General features: G+C 37.7%; 1 protein-coding gene across 5 annotated transcripts in view; it reads right to left on the minus strand.

Moving 5' to 3' along the window:
* The window catches only part of ckap5 (cytoskeleton associated protein 5), a 96072-nt gene extending 78689 nt beyond the window's left edge, over window positions 1-17383 (minus strand). For 2 of the 5 annotated variants that reach the window (XM_069905430.1, XM_069905450.1), the window contains exons 1-10: window positions 17233-17383; window positions 12712-12801; window positions 6095-6288; window positions 5250-5456; window positions 4886-5057; window positions 4658-4787; window positions 3737-3834; window positions 2533-2646; window positions 1438-1542; window positions 917-1006 (exon numbers count right to left, since the gene is read on the minus strand). In XM_069905430.1, the coding sequence (XP_069761531.1) occupies window positions 917-1006; window positions 1438-1542; window positions 2533-2646; window positions 3737-3834; window positions 4658-4787; window positions 4886-5057; window positions 5250-5456; window positions 6095-6288; window positions 12712-12768 (1167 nt within the window). In that variant the 5' untranslated portion in view covers window positions 12769-12801; window positions 17233-17383. Of the gene's footprint in view, window positions 1-916; window positions 1007-1437; window positions 1543-2532; window positions 2647-3736; window positions 3835-4657; window positions 4788-4885; window positions 5058-5249; window positions 5457-6094; window positions 6289-12711; window positions 12802-14013; window positions 14071-17232 lie in introns of all 5 variants that reach the window. The other 3 variants (XM_069905441.1, XM_069905417.1, XM_069905423.1) reach the window with 2 other exon arrangements.
* Between the last annotated feature and the right edge of the window lie 5007 nt (window positions 17384-22390).

Here is a 22390-nt window from a genome sequence, read left to right on the forward strand (position 1 = left end):
TTAAATTTAGTTACTGGTATTCACTAAATTTATAATCAATTTCAGAATGCATTTGATCCCATAGCATCCAACATCAATAATCAAATCTAACTATTCCTGATCATGTATATTACCCAATATTATTTTGGTGATACTGGATCAACTTAATGTATTAAATAATACAAGGAATGCTAACATGTATATAGCAAGATGTAGCCAATTGTGTGAATGTGAATAGGTCAACAGAGTTAAATGATAAGCTAACCGAACTATAGTCTTTCTAGGAACTAAAATAATTATTTCAGCACACAAGGGCACAATTCTAATCTCTTGTCAGAAACATTTCTCAACCAGATGTAATGAAGTCAATAATTCAAATGCAACTCTAGACACTTGAGCAAAATACAGCCAGGCAACTCTGAGGCTATTTGTAAATACCACTGGAGTTCTTCCAAATATTTTAAAAATCAATACTAAAAGAAAGTAAAAATAGAGAGATTTATTTTTCCTGTATTGTAAAAATGGTTTCAGCAAGTATGCAGTAATACTGAGTGCTTTGTGGACATCAGGAAGTCAAGAAAAGTACAACAAACAAGTCTTTTCCCTCTTCTTGGTTGGTTGGAAAAAACATCCTGAATCCAAACTAGAAATGCAACTATAGAACTCTGAATGCAGTGCCGTATTTAGGAAAAGGAAAGCAAAAAGAATATTACCCTATAAAGTTGGCAGCACTCAAAACTTCCATGGTTGCATTAACACCTCAAAAAGCTCATACATGTGTACTGAAATATTAAATCCACAGAGCAGTTAAACAGTTGCATGGACACAACTAGGAAATGGAAACACTGGCATAGGCATTAATTTTGAGTTTTTTGCAACCACCTGGCAACAATTTTCACATTTCAAACTGACTCAGAAATATCAATGTTGCTCTTACTGTAAGAAAAACTGCATCAATGGCTTCTTGTAAAGCCTGAACAACTTGAGGTTTCTTCTCTTTAAACTTTTCTAGCAGTGTTGGCACCACCTAAAAAGATTGAAATAGCCCATTAACATACAACTCACACTTCAATCAAGGAACAATGATATTTTAGCACATCAAGATTTGATACTAATATGTGATTGAGGGCGATATGCTGGTCTGTGGAACAAGCAAAAGATAAAATTGTGTTTGTTGGATTAGCAGGAAGTTCTAATGCTAACCTGATATAAAGTGTCCACTCAGGTTGTTAAATAGGCCCATAACATTGGATGAAGAGCAGTAATCCTCTTGGATCCTAATCAGCACTATATAAAATTTCAAAACTTTACAAACAAAATTTAAATGCTTTTCACGTTCATCTGTAATACAAATTCAATTTGGGAAGTAGTCTTGCAAATAAAGATCCTATAATTGCAGAGTTATATACTTGTAACTATCCCAAACATTTAAGAAGTCACACATTATTTGAAACTTACATGTGTAGCATAACTCTGGAACTTTTTCCTGAGCCCAGCAGCTAGACCAGCAAGACACTTTGCACTCAAAGCCACAAGCAGCACATTAGAGTCTTTTCCAATAACCTAGAGGGGAAAATACAATGTTCTTCAGTATGCAGATGCAAAATATTGACCCGAGAATCTGAAGTAAAAACAATGCTGGAGACATGTCAGTTATCTAGAGAGGGTGGCTAATATTTTAGATAGATAACATTCCTAAGATTGCATGAAAAAGATCAACCAACAAGATATTTATATTGAGCATTGATCTTCAATTGTCAACTAAAACTTAGAAGAAATTTGTAGCACTGCTACATAAAGGCATTGGAACATTACATCAGAGAGTTTTACCAATTTACTCTGGAGTCTCAATACAAAATCCATCCATTTAATTTGACTCTTGTGTGAGAAGTATATTGAGTAATACATCTGATCAAGATTCGTAGTTCAATGTCAGTGTGAGGCAGTCAGAGGTACCATTCTTCCAGAGGCAACATTAAATTAAGACTCCTCCTGCTTGGCTTTCAAGTGAAAGTCATAGGTTCCTCGGCACCATTATAATTGTTTTTTTTTAATTATTTCAAAGTCTCCTGCACAATATCCATTTCTCATTTGATATTAACTATACAGATTTGGGCACTGCACTAGTTGCTTACGTCAGGATGTAGAAGGTAATTTTAAGGCACATTAAACAAATTATTTGGCCAAAACCAGACCAATAAGAATTAAGATAGTAAAATTTGATATTTATCGAATAACACTAGGTGAATCAGAAAATATTTTTTTAGCATCTTAGTGCAAAAAAATTACTATTTATTTTCATGCCCATGACTGATTAAAATTTGAAAATTAGAAGATATTATGTGGCATCACACTCAAGAATGGAACTCAAAATTTAAAAAGATATATTTTCCCAAAAATGTAGCACAAGTGAGAACAAAGTGGCAAATTTACATTGATGGAAAAAAAATTCAGTTACAATATTTTCACTAAACAAGCAATGCAGTACACAGCAGCAGTGCTTACAAGTAAGCACACTTTTTCGTGAAAGAAGGTTGGCAAGTATTTCCTTACTTTTTTAAGGGCTCTCACAACATCCGAATAATCTCCTGATTCTAGCTTGGGATTTTTAACAAGCACCTCAAGAGCTTCCAGAGCTTCTTTCCGCTCCTGCCATTTTTTGGCCTCCTATTTTAAGGAAAATTAAGCACATGAGCTTGCACATCAAACTACTGGCAACCAGTTGTGGTCAATTATTATCGATGAGAATTCTTTCAAACTATTCCCAAATAAAACTCCTGCTTGAACACTAACGAAGATGTAATGCATTAGAAGTTATTTGGTTAAAACAAAATGCTTTGTTTTTTCTTCTAATAAATATTTTTAAAGATAGACTTCAATGCAAAGCAAACAAAGAAGCCGTTGCAAAACTTGCACTTCAAGTTAACAAATAGAAAAAGGTTCAACATAACCAATTTTGGAAAAATGCTTAACCCAATATACTACCAACAAACAATTCATACATTGTGGCAGTGTGAGCAGTGGAAGAAACACAGCCACCTTGTTGAGGGTCGTTAATAACTTTCTATTCAAATTCAGCATGCCCATTGAAGGGCAGCATGAGCTCAGTCACCTGGTGCATTGTGACATCATAATCACTGCCCAGGTACGCACTGTAGGGGATGCTGGAGTTGGAGAGAAACCTCTGATGACACCATTTCCCCATGGCTGCCCCGCCACATGGCGATACAAGCGGGGTTGGTTCGCCATGAGGATGTGCGCCGCCACACAATCTTCATTTAAAAGATTTACAAAGTATATGAACAAAAGTAGCTACTAATCTGCTAGCCCAAATAAAACTAGAGTATACACTGAAGGTTTCACTCCTTGGTGAAAGAAAATCATCCAAGACAAACCATCTACTTCAGGAGTAATTAAGGTATTTATAACTCAAATATGAGCAGGATAAAATCCAAATTTAAAATATAAACTGTAGTTTAATGACATCGACTTTGACAAGGCAATTTTTGTTGGGGGAGAAGTGATTGCATTAAAAAGTATTTTGTAAAGGCATCAATCCCAAAACTACTTCAATTTTCAACTTAGTTTTTTTATTGCTCACAAACTACAAGACATTTCAGATGCCCTGATAAATTAATATTGTTTTGCATAAATAAGGTTTAATGCAATAACTGTAGACAATTAAAAGAAAACAGAATTTCTTCATTTTTATTTTCAAACTATACAATTTTCCTAACCTACAATTTAAAAAACTTACAATTTTATCATAGAAATCTTTTGGAAGCTTTAAAAGAATCTCAACAGGTTCTAAAAGTTCATAAGCATCCACAACAGGGGCATCAGCTTCTTCATCATCTGCAAGAAGAGCATAAAACATCAACATTTTCACAAAGACAAAATTTTGCAAATGAGCTGCAATTCCTGGACGTCATATTTTCTTTCCAATGATTCTATCTATTTTCATTTACTTAAGCAAAATTTTCTTCCTAAAAAAACTCAAATATAGACACCTGTTAACTTAAATTATAGAACGAATATGCAGCATTTCCAAAAACAAAGTTGTTGGAATTTATTGCTATGTTTTAGCAAAACACGAGATAAATTGAACATCGTGGACCAGGATTTTAAAATAATTTTAATTTAAAAAGTTTTCACTTGTCTTGAATGAGGGAATATATAGTTTCAAGGGGATAATCATTTTAAACAAAGGTATAGAGAAATTTCATTACACACACACACAAACACCTCAAATTCAGAAAGCAGACTGATCACATTAAATTTAAACAAGCCAAGTGCTTCACATGAAAGATGAAGGAATAGCACTGCCCCAGGGATCAGTTTTTAAAAATTGCATTGGTCATTCAAGACTGAGACAAGAAATTTTAAAACCCAAATAGTAATGAAGCTTTGGAATTCTCTACCCAAAAGAGCTGGGTGAACATTCAGTTGCCAAGCTTATTCAAAACAGAATTTGATTTGTTTCTAGATCTGGAAAGAAACAAGATATATGGAGTTAATGCAGAAGAGTAGCTTTGTAATTAGATTAGCCACGATAATTAAGTGGTGGAGCAGGCGCCAAAGTTCAAATGACTTTTCCCTGCTTCCTTGGAAAAAAAATAACTGAAGTGAGATGTTAAAATTCATTCCATTTTATTTGGAAAAATTGTACTTCACTGACCTTGTTCATCAGTTCCTGCTGCTTGATGTTGCTCAAATTTGCTTTTGAGATCTTGTTGTGAGCGCAAAAACCTTGTTTGCTTGGGAGCTGTAGTTGGCAACTTAACCCACTCTTCTTCAAGTTCTTTCAACTGGGGGGTAAAAAAAACAGCCCAAATAATTATCTCTTGATATCTAGCAAATATAATGGAACAATTCAAATTAACAAGCATGCATGAATATACCATACCTGAACAGAATTAATATTTTGCAGTGGTGGTCGTAAGGCATCACGAATCCACTTGTATACTTCCACTGCCAATAATTTGGCTTCATCTCGAACTGCTTTTTCTCGTGATTCAAATAATTTTGGCAACACCTTGACAATTGGCTTGAGTTGTACTATTTTGGAACCAAATTCACTACAAAGAATGATCAATAAATTTGATCAACATTGAACAATCTATTTATTTATTAAAATTAAAAAGAAAAAAAACACGTTAAAAGGACAGACTTGACCAGAATAAGATATGAAGAACAACATTCAGGAAATTAAAATGACTTTTGTTTGGGGCAAAGTTTTCTACAATGACAAAACATATATATGTATTTACCAGAGTGCCTTCCTTATGGTTTCTATGCAGGCCACAACAATCTTGGGGTTTTTGTTGTCCAGTCCTTTAAGCAGCTCCTCTTGCACAGGTTCAGTCTTTTCTATTTCGATGTACATAAGACACATTTCCCCACCTAACTCCTTGGCTCTGGCTTTTGGTTGGTTAAAGACTTTATTTACAACTCCAGATACCACTTCTCCACATGTTCTGAAATGATAATCAACAAAAGGAGTTTAACAATGTAATAGCCAAGTAGATGCAGCTAAGTTCCAGACTATCAGGTACCCTTTTTTTTTGGACAATTAAAACTATCCTTTATCTGCACATGAAGAAAATCCAAACATTCAAAATGAAATCACCGTATGTCCTGTTTTTCATTTATCCTTCAGACACATCAGTAATACTATCTACCAGCTCTTGACCATAATAAAATGTGACCCAAGTCTTGCTTTATTTCTAGTAATGCTCTGTTGTTTTTGTGTTCAATCATCTGCTTTAATTTTGATCTTGCGCATTTGACTACATTGACAAGATCCAAAGAAATTACACATTTCAAAGGTTTTTTGTTCACAGGATATTTTCTACATACAAAACAGTTTGCAGTAGTTGTTAATTTTATAAAAAGGAACACCTATTCTAAACCATTTTGGTGAATGCAGACACAACACGATCCATCGATAAATGCAGAGTCATGATAATTCAGTCATTAAATCTGAGGTCCATCACCTTCACGATAGATTAAGAAAAACTGGATTTTGCACAAAATGCAGCTCATACATTTTGAGCCTCAACAACAGAATTTTAAATGAATTCAATGAAAGTGACATCAATAGATTTCAACTTACTTTCCTGCTACATGTGCATTTTTCACATAAATAAGTGCTGCTTCCAGTCCTTTCAGTTGAGCTACTGCATTCGAATCGGTTACAAACTTTTTGATTAATCCCAAATATTTTGACCATTCTGGGCTCTTTTCATCTGGAATTTTTTGAAATAGTTTTGCAGCCTCTTCATAGCCATTCAATCTTGCCTTCCACACCTGAAACACAATTGTGTTTGGTCAACAGAAAAATTAATATTATTAATTTATTTTTACCTTGCCTGCCACCCCACAACCACCATCTCATTATTAGGAAAGTACTGGTATCTCACCTGTTTCCATACATTGATGTACAAATTTCTACAAGTATCTCTAATGCATTATATTTTATTCTTACCAAATGTGCATTATTATTATTCGTTGATTAGAGAAAGCATCAGAAAAATTAAAATTATGGTACTGGCAGCAATTTTTCCAGCCTCCAGCAGTAGGATGGTGGCAAATATAAGGATACAAAAGATAAATTTACCAATGTGCCAGTCTTCTCACCCAGTGGCAAATTATATAAAAAAGGAAAATAAAACCATCCAGTCTCATATGAATCACTAGATGTTAATACAATACAATACTGTAAAGGAAAATAGTGCTCAATTAACAGGATTATGTTTTGCAACCAGAAAGAGGTTTGAAGGGAATCTGGTTGATGTTCTGTGGGCAAATGCCACACAACAGATTTGTCAAAAGAGCAATCCACAATGAAAACTACAGTAATACTAGTGCAAAACTGGTTTAAGCTTGAAGAACAATCACAATGAAGTTAGACTGCAGAAAATCACGATCAGTATAAGGAATTTTTTCTTTTGTATTTAACCATTCTTTGGAATTACACATCAGAGACAAAGCCAACGTTTCCCATTCTTAAATGCTACTCAAGGTTGTGGTACCATCCCATTTAAGAGTCAACTAGAAAGGGCGAGTCTGGAGTCACAAAGGGAAGTCAAAACAATGGCAAGCATTTTCCTTGAAGGAGATTAGTTTGTTGAGGAGTGCACAGACCCCATCCCTCAAATTGTGCATGGGACAATAGTTCAAGTGCAGTACAGTGAGGAATATAGTAACTGATAAAGAGGCTGGAAAAACAAGCAGGTATAGAGAATGATAAATGCACATAATTCAAGATTTAGGAAATAAAGAAATTTAAAGAATTCATAGTGGGTTCAAAGTGGAAAGACCTGGTGTTCAAACAGCAAACTTTTGAAGATAGCTACAGAGGTTAAAAAAATCAGAACAAAATTACAATTTAGTCATAGGACAGATGGGAGTAAAAAATAACATTGAGCCTCTGAAAACCCTAGTTTGACCACACCGGGATAAATATATCCAACATCGTCATCATTTAAAGGAAGGTTGTAAAGTCAAACAATGCAGAAACAATTTTAGAATCTTGAGCAATAAGATGTTAAGAAATGTGGTGGAGTTAAACAACTGTTCTCAGGCAACTTGTTCAAGGTAATAACAAATCTAGATGTGAATAAAGATCAACAGAATGCATTGAAAGAAACAGTTAGAAATCATTTAAATGCAAGTGAATGACTTGAAAAATGTAGAAGAAATTCATGTAGCAAATACAAAAATTTGCCAAATAAAGAATGTTAGAAGCAGATTTAATCTTCATTTTCAAAAAGGAATAGACAAAAATGATCTGGATGAAAAGTAGTGGTTGGGTTAGTAGACAGTATAGAGGGCTTTGAAAGGATACAAATATGGGGAAAATAAATGGCATATGGAATTTAAACCAAGTGTGAGGTTAAATGTAAACAGAAACAGTTAATGGCAGAACCTTGAACAACATTAATGTGCATAGGGATGTGAGAGTCCAAGTTCAAAGCTCTCCAAAAGAAACCACACAAGTATATAGGGTGGCTATAGCATGCTTACCTGAATTTAGATTAGGCACAGGTATAGTTAAATCTGGCATCATGACCAATGCAGACAGCGGTCCAAAGGATCTATTTTACTTAATGGGATATGTGGGATGGAGCTGTGCAACGTGATTGGATTGTTCTTTAGATACCTGAATGACAACCTGCTGCGCTACAGCAATGTCTGCTTGAAGGAGAGTTTGGGAATTTAGTAATTGCTCTTGATACAAAGGCAGCATAGAGAAATATTGATAAAAATTAATTCAGTGGACAACAAGTTGAAGTACTTCAATTGCTGGAGCCAGAGCTTACATAAAGGAAAATTGTTGTGACTGAGTTAATCTTCCTAATCACAGAATTTTCAGAAGTTTCCTATTCAATTCCCAACCATTTCTTGTGACTTCTCTGATGTTCAAAATTTGATCACAAGGTCAGAAATATCAAAGTTCAATTCTATTGGAACTTAACAAATGAAGCTCTCCAAGCTTGCATTCAGCAAGTCTTAGCCAACATTCAGGAGTGACAATATTTCGTACCCATAACTGCTAAGCTGTAATACTCTTCAAGACAGCTTATCACCGACCCATGATATTCAGTGACATTACCACTGCTGACAGGTAAAAAGACAAATGGAGTCAACCTGGAAGAATATTCCAGTGTGGTATTTTCATGTGCCGACCTGCCTTTGTCCTACTTGGTGGCAGAGGGTACAGTTTGAAAAAGCTGTTAATGACCTACGATAGCATTTACTTAGTAGATCATACACATGCCACTCCATCAGATGCAGTTTTAGTACACAAATGGTAGAAAGAATGAATATTTATGACGATAGACGGAATACTAATCAGGTGAAATGCATTTTATGTTTGCTTTGTTTCTTCTAAATCATTGGTTCTCAACTTTTTCTTTCCACTCATATACCACTAAGTATTCCCTATGCCATAGGTGCTCTGTGATTAGTAAGGGATTGCTTCAGGTGGTATGTGAGTGGAAAGAAAATGTTTGAAAACCACTGTTTTAATCATACCCCATTGACTTGTTATGTGCATGGTTTCATAACTCCAAAGGAAATGGGCCAAAGACAATTTTTCTCAAGCAAAATATTTCAATAACAATTGGGTCGAGAGCAGAGGTTCTCAACTACCCCCCCCCCCCCCCCCCCCTCACATCCCACCTTAAGCAATCCCTTACTAATCACAAAACCCTTATGGCAAAAGTGGTACGTGAGTAGAAAAAAGGTTGAGAACCACTGTTCTATATAGTTTAAGCCTCACTCTTATAGATGATACAGTGGCATGTCTATAGATGATAGGAGCTTTGAGTGTTGGCAAGTCACTTGCTGCAAAATCCATAATTTGTCACTGGTTCAGTTGTGGATGGTTGGTGGTGGAGCACTCAGCTATGGTAACATGACTTAATGGCAGTTATGGTCCTGAATACAACTGTCACACCTGAATGCTGACCAAGTCTTGCTAATGCAGGCTTGGACTGCTTCAGTTCTTAAGCTACAAAAAACTGAACATTGTACAATCAACATGAATTACCATTTTTGGCATAGTGATCAAATTTTGATCTTTGATAAAGCAACAGAAAATAGTTAAGAATTGAACATTGTCTGGGAAACTCCTGAAAATTCCTGTGGCTAGGAAGATTGACCAACAAGTTTTCCTTTGTGCAAGCTGTGGCTTCAACAATTGTAGTACTTCCAATTTATGGCCAATGAATTAATTTCTACCAAGACTCTTTGATGCTGCCATTAGATCAAGGGCAATTACTATTATTTGATTACAGTGGGGAAGAGGATCGTGTATCATACAAAAACCCTCACAAAAAATGTATGCTACATCATTTTATACTGGGGACAAAATTTCTCGATTTAACCTATCCTTTTACTTCATTTCCAGAAACAAGAATCAGTTATGTTGCTAAGGGTACTGTCCAATGTGTATACTTAATTTTGTACCATGCTGATGCAACCAAATATAATCCTATGGGAACCAACTACTACCGTAAACTGAAAACATTTGTATGTACCTGGTGGTGCCTGCCAAAACAAGAGCATCCATAACTCCTGTTTGTTTGCAGTTTTGTCTTAACATTTCCATTCATTGCTCATCACTCACATTTTCATTGAACGTTTACACTTGATGAAATGACATTTGCAACCTGACCAGCTGTATAACAAGAGCTGTTGACTAAAGATGCTCAATTACACTCTCCCTCGTGTCATCTAATATGTTGGTTGTGATTTATGGCATTTCATGAAGTTTACCTTATCTTACACTAACAGCACAAGAGGCTATTCTGCCCAGAAGTCCATGCTTCCCATAGGGCTGGAATCTCAGTCTCAAAACCCTTACAAATATGGACCCCTTGCATCTTATTCCTTCATAAAAATTCCATCAACTCTACCCCAGTTCTTTTTGCCACTGATGAATACCAAAAGATAATTTATCACTATACTTTTAGAATGTGGAAGGGGAACAGCTAGGGAAACCCATGTGGTGACAGAGAGACATTGTGAACTCTGTACAGACAATATCCAAAGCAAATATCATATTCAGGTCTCTGAAAGAGGCAGCAACATTAACTGCAGCACCATTGTTCACACTTGTATGAATGCCAATGCAAATTTCAGTTTGCCTGATCTCACGACACACGGAGTTCTGCATACTTGTTTCTTCACCTACACACGAGGCATTTAACATCTATCTTCAAGTTTGTAATTCCTCTACACAATTTGATTTTCACATTCACTTTTCTGCAAGATCAGCAACTAGGCTTTGTTAACCAGAGTTGAATTAGCATTGATTTATTCTGATCTTTCAGGTTTCAACTTCCCTTTGTTCAACTCCCTTACCCTATCAAGGATAATACTTGCATCCACTTTTCAATTAATGTATATTGATGCAGTCATTTAAAAAAAAACTAAATAACTACTCGGCTGAATCAAGAATGAATTTTGGTGTAATGCTTGTGTTAATAAACTCACCATCATGTGGTTATTCTGATCAATAACTATCTCCAGCCGAAACTCCAACCCTCAGTTAAAAATTAAACTTGCTTTGAGTCTTATTCCAATTTTTCTCCATCTGCTCAAGGCTTAAAGTCACATTTTCACGTCACGTTACAAAGGGAGCAGCAATCAAGGTGCCCATAAATTTTCCTGACTTTGCAGAATATGGTCCAATCCCTATTATCAGCAACTTTCATCATAAAGTCTGTATACAGATTGAATACATTTATTTAAAATTTCAAATTCTTCAAATAACAGTCGATGTTAGTGTGTAACCTAGAAAGATATTGACTCATAATTGCAAATTACATTTACAATACCCAAATGCAAGGCAAAAATGACTTGCTATCATAAGTAAGTCTGCTGCAAAACTTTAGAGAGCATCACAGTTATCTGCCAGAAAATTCACCTTTGCCTCTTTTTTGTACAATCTCTTGTTATCTAGGACTTCACTTCCAAATTTGTAGATTCTGATGGAGTGAACAAAGCCAATGTGTAAATGAAACAATTCCACAGTTAAGCAAGTGGCGACTAATTAACTAAGTTGGCTGGTAGTTTGAAAGTGGCTGCTACATCTGCCACTAATGCTGGGACTCTGCATTCTCCTGACACATGGTCAATGTTTTCAACACCCTAAGTGTCCTGCCATGTAAAACCAGAGGAGTTGGTGGAGATTTGCATTTATTCAAGTAGGATCGGTATGCATACTTGAATCTTTTCCTGTCAAATAATCCATTCCCACGCCAGAGCTCGGAAATGAATGTTTCAGGAATAGAAATACTGCAGTTAGAATACCAATTCAAAGATGAAATCCCCTACAGCAAATGAATCACTCTTCAACTCCCAAGGACATGCACATACAAGATTTAAATCAGAAGAATTCAAGTCATTGACAAGACGAGCAATGACTTCTCTCCACTACATGTCCACAACTCTGTAAAAGAGAGTAGAGAGCACAAAGTTCCTTGGTGACCAATCATGGACACACATCTCCTCACTTGTCAGGAAAGCACAACAGCAACTTCATTTCCTGACGAATGAAGCAAGGAAGGTAGGGGTGTGCGAGTAGGTGTGAGTACGAATATTTTGCACTGAACTGTAGAACACGGTTTTGTCAGGTTGCACTTGTGCAATCAAAAAATAAAACTTTACTTGAGAATCAATTAATACACTTCAATTATCTGGATGTATATAGCACCAACAAAGCTCTATCATCCAGGGCTATAGAAATGCCACTTTTCCCTGCACATTTCACATATTGTGACAACAGGGATACTGCAGATTTCAGCATTTCATAAGTATTTTTAAAAAAATTTTCAATATATTCACCCTCTGTAAGAGTGAGACAGCAGATGCAGGAGAACAATAGTGCAGCCCATTCAATTCTTTAATTACTCATTAAAAATGCCCATACCTCTCCTGCATGAATTGAACTACTTCAAATCAGTAGCTTATAATCTATAAATAATATTTGGAAAGGAACAAATGCAGAATCACAAAAATCCTATGGGTAGAGTGCTGCATGAAATTTTTTTTAAAAGTGTCATATCCAAGCATATCAAACAAAGAACATTTACCGGTAATTTTCACATTTTCAATGAAATTCTGTGGAGATTACTTAAGCAGAAATTAAATGTTAATGACCAATATTCTACAAATATTCAAAATTATTTTGTTCAAATAATATTAAAAACTTTACAATACCTTATGCTCGCACTTCTGATCAATTGGCAATTTCATCCATTCGGATTCATCTCCCATGGCTACTGTGAATTATGCTCACCGAACAGAAACCTAGTGAAACAAACAGAAATTACTACCCATAAAATTTTCCCAAGTGACAATCAAACAAAGGATACAAATGATGTGACCTCATTCTTTGCAATGTCAAAATAAACCTCTTGAACAGCATTTTCCTTCCAAATTATAAAATATGAAATACAGCAAAAACAAATGCTGGTCATTAAATGCAGATTATTTCTACAGAAATCAGTTCAAGTTTATTTGCCTACTTAGAAGGAATCTCAGGAAAGTTTGACCTGCAGATGCACTTCCTGAAATTTATTGCAAACTTGTTTTCAATTGAAATCAGCAGTACTGTATTTTTACTCGTATAACACACAGAAAATCAAATTGTGTAGAAATATTTTCATATAACGCGCACACGCATATAATACAAGGGTGTAGTATTCTAAATTCTGACTGTCAAAAGCAATTTGCATTTAAATATGACAGGAGACAAGTCCATACCAGTATCTGCCAGTTAATCTCCCAAAATTAATTTCCCCCAGAGGTGTCAATCGCCATTATATAGATATCTTGCTGCAACACATTAACAAGCTTTGGAGAGCTATGAATTAACTAGATAGAAGAATGGCTTCAGAGTTAAGCAGGATTTTAATTCTAATGATGTCTCAGATCAGAGGCACTTGATATGCTAATATCCTCCATCAGGGACAGGTCTCTGGGCAATTAACATTGATAAAGTGCCGTGCCCAAATCAGAATGTCCTGTTTTATAGGAATACCAGATATTCCCAAGCCCACTATAAATTCTGCCCTTCTTTCATTGCTGCTATTACATTCTCATGCTCACTATAATATTCCCACTCTTACTCTAAATTGAGACTTTCCTATGGCCAATATTAATGGTGTGTGTTCTTTCAATGCTGCTATTATATTCCCACACTCGCTATAAATTGCCGGTACACTTTTTCCCATGGCCGCTATTAATTGTGAGTGTTCTTTCAATGCCACTTATTTCAACACTTGCTATAAATTCCCAGTTTGATTTTCACATGCCCGTTATTAATTGTGTGTATTCTTTCCACATGTAAAAATATTCTCATATAGTGCACAGATGCATATAATGTATGGGGGGGGGGGGCAGCTAGGGTACCTGGTTTGCAAAATATGCATTTAAAGCGTGGATTATATGCATAAAAATATGGTAAATGCTACATATTGTTATTTATGACGACAAATAAAAAATACTTCAAGGTATTACCTAGAATTGCACTGCAGAGCACAGCATTGTTGCTTATAGAAACAATTTTGTTGTGAGCTAGAAACATACAGCATTAATTCATTATTATTAGATCATTAAAATTGAACAAATTAACATGAAATCTGAACTTGTTTTGGTAACTAGAACAGCATCATTTTTTATTTCATATTCCATCTTTGATTTACATATTCCTGCACTCACTTTTTAATCTTTTATTTTCTTGAATTATGTCTACATGCAAATATTCTAGATTCATGCATTGCTATTATCTAGCAAATTAAGGAAATAGATCAAAATTTGATACTATAAATTTACTCTATTTACAACAAATTCAGAATTACAAGTGTGATTCTCATTTTAGAATAAATTTTAAGAGAATATATTGTAATTAATGCTAAAATATCCATTTGTAACAGCTTTCTATCTGGTGAAGGTTATTGTACACAAGGATAGAAATTTCACAGACCAATAAACAGTTAATTAGTTTCACTTACGAACAATGATTTAAATTAAAACCAAAAATTATCTTAAAATTAAACAAGGCTTTGCAGACCTTGGAGAAGCCTTACCATTCCATACAAAATCCAACACCCTCAATGCATCATGACAAATACTTATATCCTTCCACAAAACTGGAACTTTCAAAAAAGTTTACTTCAAATAATATTGAAAAAGTAACCATAAAGGTAACAGTGTTCACATACACCGAAACATACTAAAACACAAAAGTAAAACAAAGTTGCTGATGAAGATGCCACTAAGATGTAAAATTTAGACATACAGCACAGTAAGAGGTCATTTTGGCCACACGTTTGGCCACCCAATTTACACCAAATTAACCAACACCCCTGGTAAGTTTCTAACAGAGGGAGGAAACCAGCACCCCTGGGTCAAACACAGACAAAAACAGGAAGAACATAAACTCCTTTCAAACAGCACAGAATTCAAACCTTGGTCTCAATTGCTGGCACTGAAAGGGCATTGCACTAACTGCTATGCCAACCGCACCAGTACATTCCAAGCCATAACCAAATATAGTCACTGGTTGATCTATTAGTTAAGTGACCCATATGTTGTAGTGGCAAGTTAATTTATTTCAATAAACATGGGCTATATCTCCCTAAACATTAGGGTTTGTTGATTCCAGTTTTATTGTGTTAATTACTGCCAAACAATCTGGCATATGCACACATTTATACCTGCAAAAGGTAGTGACACAGCCCAGGACATCACAGGCAAAACCTTCCCCACCATGAAGAACTTCGACAGGGAACACTGCTGCTGGAGAGCAGAAGTCATCAAGTATCCACATCACCCAGTACACATTTTGTTCTCGCTGCTTCAGTCAGGAAAGAGGTATAGGTGCCACAAGACTCCCAACAGCAGGTTCAAAGCTGCTACCCCTCCACCATCAGACTCAACAACAAACTCAATCAGGGACTCATCTAAGGACTTACTTTTGCAGTTTTATTGAATTTTTTTTCCCTTTCTGCATTGCAAATTTTGTTGATATTATTTGTTCAAAAGTATACGCAACTTGGAATATTTTTTTGTACTATTGTATCAACAAGTAGTAATTCTATTTTTTAATACAGTATGCCATATTTTAAACTCCATCCCTTATTATTAAATGAGATTGTCTGTTAAAATAATTATACATTTAAATCAGTTAAACACTATTATAACAAATCACATTATTTAAAAAAAAGGATATTATTCAGGATAATTATGATTAAACCAACAAATCCACTTATTTACAAGAAAAAAGAAAACCCAAAACTAATCTAACCCTTCCCGCTAATCAAGGTTACAAAAATAAAGATGGATCTAGTCGTTTTAATGAAATGGAAGGATAAGTGGTTATTCTTCCTCACCTGCAGGGAAAAAGAATCTCAAAGTTATACATGATGTTGTACTCTGACAATAAACCTGCACTTCGATATGAACAAAATCAGAGATAAAACAATAATTGTACTCAATTCCTCTTGCAATTAAGAGGCCAAATTATTTTTTCCATCCGAGATGTTCGCTACATGGTAGCCGCGACCAAGGTATTTGAATATTGACACGATCTAAACAGTTTTTTTTAAAAAAAGTAATATTATTCTCGGCACTCAAATGGATAACTATTTCATTCATTTCCAAGATATTGGATCTTTTATCTATTCACTCAGCTTGTCCATGGTGCATTCCAGCCACCGTTCTCATGCTGCAAATGTATTTAATCTTCAGCTTTAAAACCTCATTGCTCCAACCATAATAAAACGGAAACAAAATGCAAAGTTTTTCAATGTGCACTGATTAGATCCACATGGGAGGTATTCTACCACTATCTGGCTATCAAATGGACGAACATTTGAAAGGGGACAAATCCTTGCTCCCTTGGGAAGGGTGGCAAGAAACACGGCGAATGGTCGAACACCACTACTTTATGCAAAAACCTCGAAAGCGCGTGACTAAAGCAGCAGGGAGTTGACCGACACAAACACTCGTGTTAGTTATTTCATGCGGCCTTTAAAAAAAAACCAGATTCGGGGCCTGTAAATAAAACCCTTCAGGATAAAAGTGCCGTAATTCGTGACACTGAACATTGGCCGAAACGATTTGAAAAAGGCACATTACCCGGAAATATTAGAGTGAAGACTTGCTGCAGACCTCGCTTACCGCCCTCCATTCTTTCGTGACCTGACTCTGTTACAGAGTAGCCCCAAAGCATCAAGCAGCAAACTGGGCAGGGGGCCAAACAACTGGAGGTTTTAAAAATGTTCAGCAATTGAGTAGCAGCATCTCGACCTCCAGGATCTGCCACTCCCCACCCCATCCTACTCCCCATTTACCAGTCTGGGCTTTGATGTTGATCGCGGCGGGACGGGGGTGTTTCTAATTAATCGTGCGTGTCACCAGAAGGTTCCTCCACCCCCCCACAACCACCAGCCCAACCCCTTCTTGCACGTTCATCTGCTTCGTGCCGGCCCAAGGAGGTTTCAGACGGCGGTCGGCGTCCAAGTTAAGCCCGGAGCCGACTACAAAAAAAACCACATTCTGACAGCCGAGTCGAAAGGAGCGGGAGGGGGCGAGTCGCCCACCCGCCCGGGCTTCATTGTGTTCAGAGCCAGCGGCACCGGGAAAGGAAAATGGAGCTCACCTTTCTCCACGGCCGTCCAACTTACATAACAAACGACGGCACTCGGCCAGGCGCCGGCGACTCGGCCTGCTTACCTTGATGAGCAGCGGCCCTCCCCTCGCATTCACCTCCGTGTCAGCGATCGAGCCCGGCCTCTCACGCCGATTTTTACTCTTATCGCCGTTTATCCGATCCGTTAGCATTGAAGCGCATTTGAAATTTCCGAAGCGCACCCCCCGACCAAGGGCGTACTGGATTGGCCGCTAGCCGTGCTCGGAACCAGCTTTGTGATTGGTCGGGTTTAAATTCGACGGAGAACCGCCGGCGCCGTTGATCGGCATTGACAGCTCAGCAGCCGTATCAGCATCGGCGATGCTGCTCCACCGAGCCAATCGGCGTGGAGGAGGCGGGATTTCGTTGGGGTCGGAGCGGCGACATGATGTTGCGTTGGAGGGCGTCGGCCATCAGCAAGGCGTGTTTTTTTCTCTCTTGATCGGCATTGACTGATCAAGGCAATTGACACGGTTGATACCATCTTAGTAATAAGGCATTCCCACCCGAAACGTCGACCATCCATTTCTCTCCTCTTCTGCAAGGTCCAGTTTCTCGTTGTTTGCTCAAGATTTCAAATACATTTTATTGTGTTTCGCGACCTAGACGTTGTGGCCAAGGAAAACGTCCTGGGCTGAGCTCGTTGAAATGAACAAATAATTAAGATGATTTTCTGAGTATAATTGCAGAGCCTGGCAGAAACCAGCTTTTCTGCACAACTTGTCCTTGCTGACCCAGCTTGCCTGCGATAACCATCTAAACCAGTGGTTCTCAGCTGTTTTGTTTCCACTCACTGAATATGATGGAGTCGATCAGAGAGTTTAAAGCACATTTGGACAGATACATGGGCAAGGAAGGTTGAGGGCCCTGGTTCTCAACCTCCCCTCCTACTCACATACCAGTTTAAGTAATCCAGAGGTGCTCAGTGATTAGTTAAAGTGGTATGTCAGTGGGAAAATGGCTGAGAACCACTGCTCCAAACCTTTCTTGTCCAGGTAACTGTCCAAATGTCTTAAGCACTGGTCACCTCTGCTGCTACCATATATGGTCATACCTTGAAGAAGGGCTGTGGCCTGAAATGTTACCTTCAGATTTATTGTCAGAGTACGTACTGCGGGTGAGGCAGAATTACCACTTATGCATAGTGAAAAAAAAACTACACGGCATATATATGTAAACAAAGAACTGTAAAGAGATAACAAATCTAAACAAACCGACTGACCAATACAATTTAAAAAATAATTTATAACTTATTACTTAACTTACCTAACCCACTTAATCCCCCCTCTAATACTAAGCGTGGGTGTCTGAATTGTATGTTTAAGATTAGAAAAGTTCTTTGGATCACAGTCCAATCTCACTGGTTGCAGGCAATTTTTGTACTGTTCACAGAAGTTGGTATTAACTAAGTTCACCTTACCATTCAGGAGGGTTCTTGCTGGTTTTCACAGAGAGATTCCTTTTCCAGGACATCCACAACTGGTTCCTTCTCAATCAGTCTTGCTGATGAAATTTGCCCCCTTCAGGGTTCTCCAGATGACCCTCTTTCTTTCAGGTCACCTTTCAGGCTGACAGTCTTCTCCTTTGACCAGGCAGCTTTCCAAAGTTTGCTAGCTTGTCCCTCCGGAACTGATTTCTGTGACTCCTTCTCTCTCACTCCCCCCTCTCTGAGAGCAAAACTTTTCTGTCTCTGTCTGCAAAAATCACATGGTCTCCCAGGCAAGCTGTATGTAAATACCTTGTTGCCTCTTGCAAAAAGCACTCTGCAAAAGTCCTGAAAATATTCTGTGTTTTAAAATGTGTGTACAAGCTGCTCTAGCAATTCCTCCCAAGCCACCTCAAAATACTCTGTCACAGTAGTGACCAACCAAACAGCATCGATACTGACTTCTAATTTCTGGTAGCCATCTTTCTCCCTACCCTGTTTCCCTTAACTCTTTGGCCCAATTCCTCCTCTTTTCCTTCTCCCAACCTCCCATGCTGCCTTTCACTTGCACTTTCCTTCCTCCAGTCCCCACCCCCTTCCCTTCCTCCTATCTGTACATTTTTAGTCCTCTGTCCCTTTTGCTTATCACTTCTTAGCTCCTTTCTTTTCTTCATCCTACCTGTATTTACGTGTCAAAGTTCAGATTTATTGTCAGAGTACATACATCATATACAACTTTGAGATTCTTTTTTTTCCTGTGGATCAGGCAGAATATCTACTGATAACTAAATTGTACTCGAAGAAAGAAATGTATGCAAAAGAACAAAAACATAAACAAACTGCCTCTCCAAATACAGAAAATATATATTCAATAATAAATAACGAGCAATGTAAGAGTCCTCAAATGAGTGTCTTTTGTTCAGGAGTTTGATGGTTGAGAGGTAGAAGCCATTCATGAACCTGGACGGACAAACCTTGTAGCTCCTGTACCTCATTCCTGATGGTAGCAGCATGGTGTCAGTCCTTGATAATTGCTGCTGCTCTTCAATGGCAGTGTTCTATGTCGAAGTTCCCGATGATGGAGAGGGTTTTGCTTGAAATGTCCTTGGCTATGTCCACTTCCTTTTTCAGGGCTTTCTGATCAGAGGCATTGCTACCCCCATAACAAGCCTTTTTTAAAAAATATTTTATTTAAATTCCACGCATGTATTAATCCAAATACAGAATTTAGCAATCATATACCACATAGTTATATTACATATTTTATAAGTATAATCCCTCCCACCCCTTCCCCCCAAATAATAAACCCAAAAAGGAAAACTAAAAAAAGAAAAAAAAGTAAGGAAATAAAGATAGAACACACCTGATTATTAAAGTTTTCATAATTTCATAGACATACATTGACATTTTAATCATATATTAATTGATTCCAAGGAGCTGATATGGTTCTCAGAGGTCAAGAGGATAGCTTTTATAAAATAAGTATGGACACCAAATTTTCAAAAAGGAATCATAACTATTTCTTAATACAACTATGAATTTCAGCTCACCATCTACAATCCAAAATGTGAATTTGATTTCCATGTTACTACTATATATTTTCTTGCAACTGCTAATGCAATTTTCACAAATTCTCTTTGAAACAAATTTCACTTTTGGTGTTATCCCAGTATTGAAAGGTAAATGGTTACTGCTCAGGAAGGTTCTTGTCGGTTTTCAAAGAGAGGTTTATTATTCCAGGACATCCACAACTGATGTACTTCCACCAGCCACTCCAATGTCTTGCTGACAAAAATTGCCCCTTCAGTGTTCTCCAGATAACCTCTTTCTTTCATGTCACCACAGAGTTCCTTTTTTTTCCTTATTCCAAGTGAAACATTAGAAAGCCAGTCCTCTCCTCTTGCATGAATCACAAGGGCTTTGACTAAGCCGTCTTCCAAATGGGCTTGCGAGCTTGTCCTGTTCCAGTCCCAGCTACTTCTGCTGGCTGTAACACTGTACAAGAGATCACCTTGTGTCTCTCTCTCTCTCTCTTTCAGAGAGAAAGCCTGTTTGACTCTCTCTCTGCTTACAAAACCGCATGACCCTCTTACAATAGCAAGCTCTCCTCAAGATAGCAGCGGCTCCAACAAGCTCTTTTATCTGTTGCCTTTGGTAAACAACAATCCATTAGTGAAGTCTCAAGCATTCTTCAAAGCTCTTGCAAAAGCCGTGAGAAGCCAGCATTAGAAGACAGCCAGTATTTCAAATAAGATATGTTTTAAAATGTTTGTATGTGATCTACTCTAACAAACCTTTCCCAATTTATCTCCCAGAAATATATCTATATACTCTCACACCAGATACATTACCTAATAGGAAAAATGTAGGATCTTGAGCTAATTTAACTCCCATAACCCATTCTAAAAATGCTCCTAGTTCCATCCAGAACAGTCTTATTTTTGAACATTACCATGTGGAGTGTAAAAAAGTACCTGTCTCTTGATTACACCTAAAACACCTACATCTGATTTCAGACTATGTAATTTCTGTGAGGCATTGATGTGATCCACTGGAATTGCTGTATGAAGAGGGCATGCAAAATTATTGAGGAACCCTTGCACCCTGTACACAGCATCTTTCACTTGCTTGCGTTAGGAAATAGATACAGGAGTATCACAGCCAGCATCACCAGGCTGAAGAACAACTTTTGCTCAAGGTCAGTGAGAAGCTGAATGACCAAAGGAATTGCTGACACTAACCATCCGAAACTCATATTCATGAAACTATTTATTTATTTTTATATATAAATACTTGTCCTATACATATATATATATATAAATATATATATATATATATATATATATAGTTTGTATGTGTGTTTATTTTGCACCAAGGACCAGAGTACGCTGTTTCATCAGGTTGTATCAAGCCATGAAAGACCCCAACAATGAAGACGCTGTTTACATCCGGTACCGCACGGATGGCAGTCTCTTCAATCTGAGGCGCCTGCAAGCTCACACCAAGACACAAGAGAAACTTGTCCGTGAACTACTCTTTGCAGACGATGCCGCTTTAGTTGCCCATTCAGAGCCAGCTCTTCAGCGCTTGACGTCCTGTTTTGCGGAAACTGCCAAAATGTTTGGCCTGGAAGTCAGCCTGAAGAAAACTGAGGTCCTCCATCAGCCAGCCCCCCCCCCCCCACATCTCCATCGGGCACACAAAACTCAAAACGGTCAACCAGTTTACCTATCTCAGCTGCACCATTTCATCAGATGCAAGGATCGACAATGACATAGACAACAGACTCGCCAAGGCAAATAGCGCCTTTGGAAGACTACACAAAAGAGTCTGGAAAAACAACCAACTGAAAAACTTCACAAAGATAAGCGTATACAGAGCCGTTGTCATACCCACACTCCTGTTCGGCTCCGAATCATGGGTCCTCTACCGGCATCACCTACGGCTCCTAGAACGCTTCCACCAGCGTTGTCTCCGCTCCATCCTCAACATCCATTGGAGCGCTTTCATCCCTAACATCGAAGTACTCGAGATGGCAGAGGTCGACAGCATCGAGTCCACGCTGCTGAAGATCCAGCTGCGCTGGGTGGGTCACGTCTCCAGAATGGAGGACCATCGCCTTCCCAAGATCGTGTTATATGGCGAGCTCTCCACTGGCCACCGTGACAGAGGTGCACCAAAGAAAATGTACAAGGACTGCCTAAAGAAATCTCTTGGTGCCTGCCACATTGACCACCGCCAGTGGGCTGATATCGCCTCAAACCGTGCATCTTGGC

Source organism: Narcine bancroftii, chromosome 1, assembly GCF_036971445.1.
Source record: "Narcine bancroftii isolate sNarBan1 chromosome 1, sNarBan1.hap1, whole genome shotgun sequence".
Lineage (NCBI taxonomy): Eukaryota > Metazoa > Chordata > Chondrichthyes > Torpediniformes > Narcinidae > Narcine > Narcine bancroftii.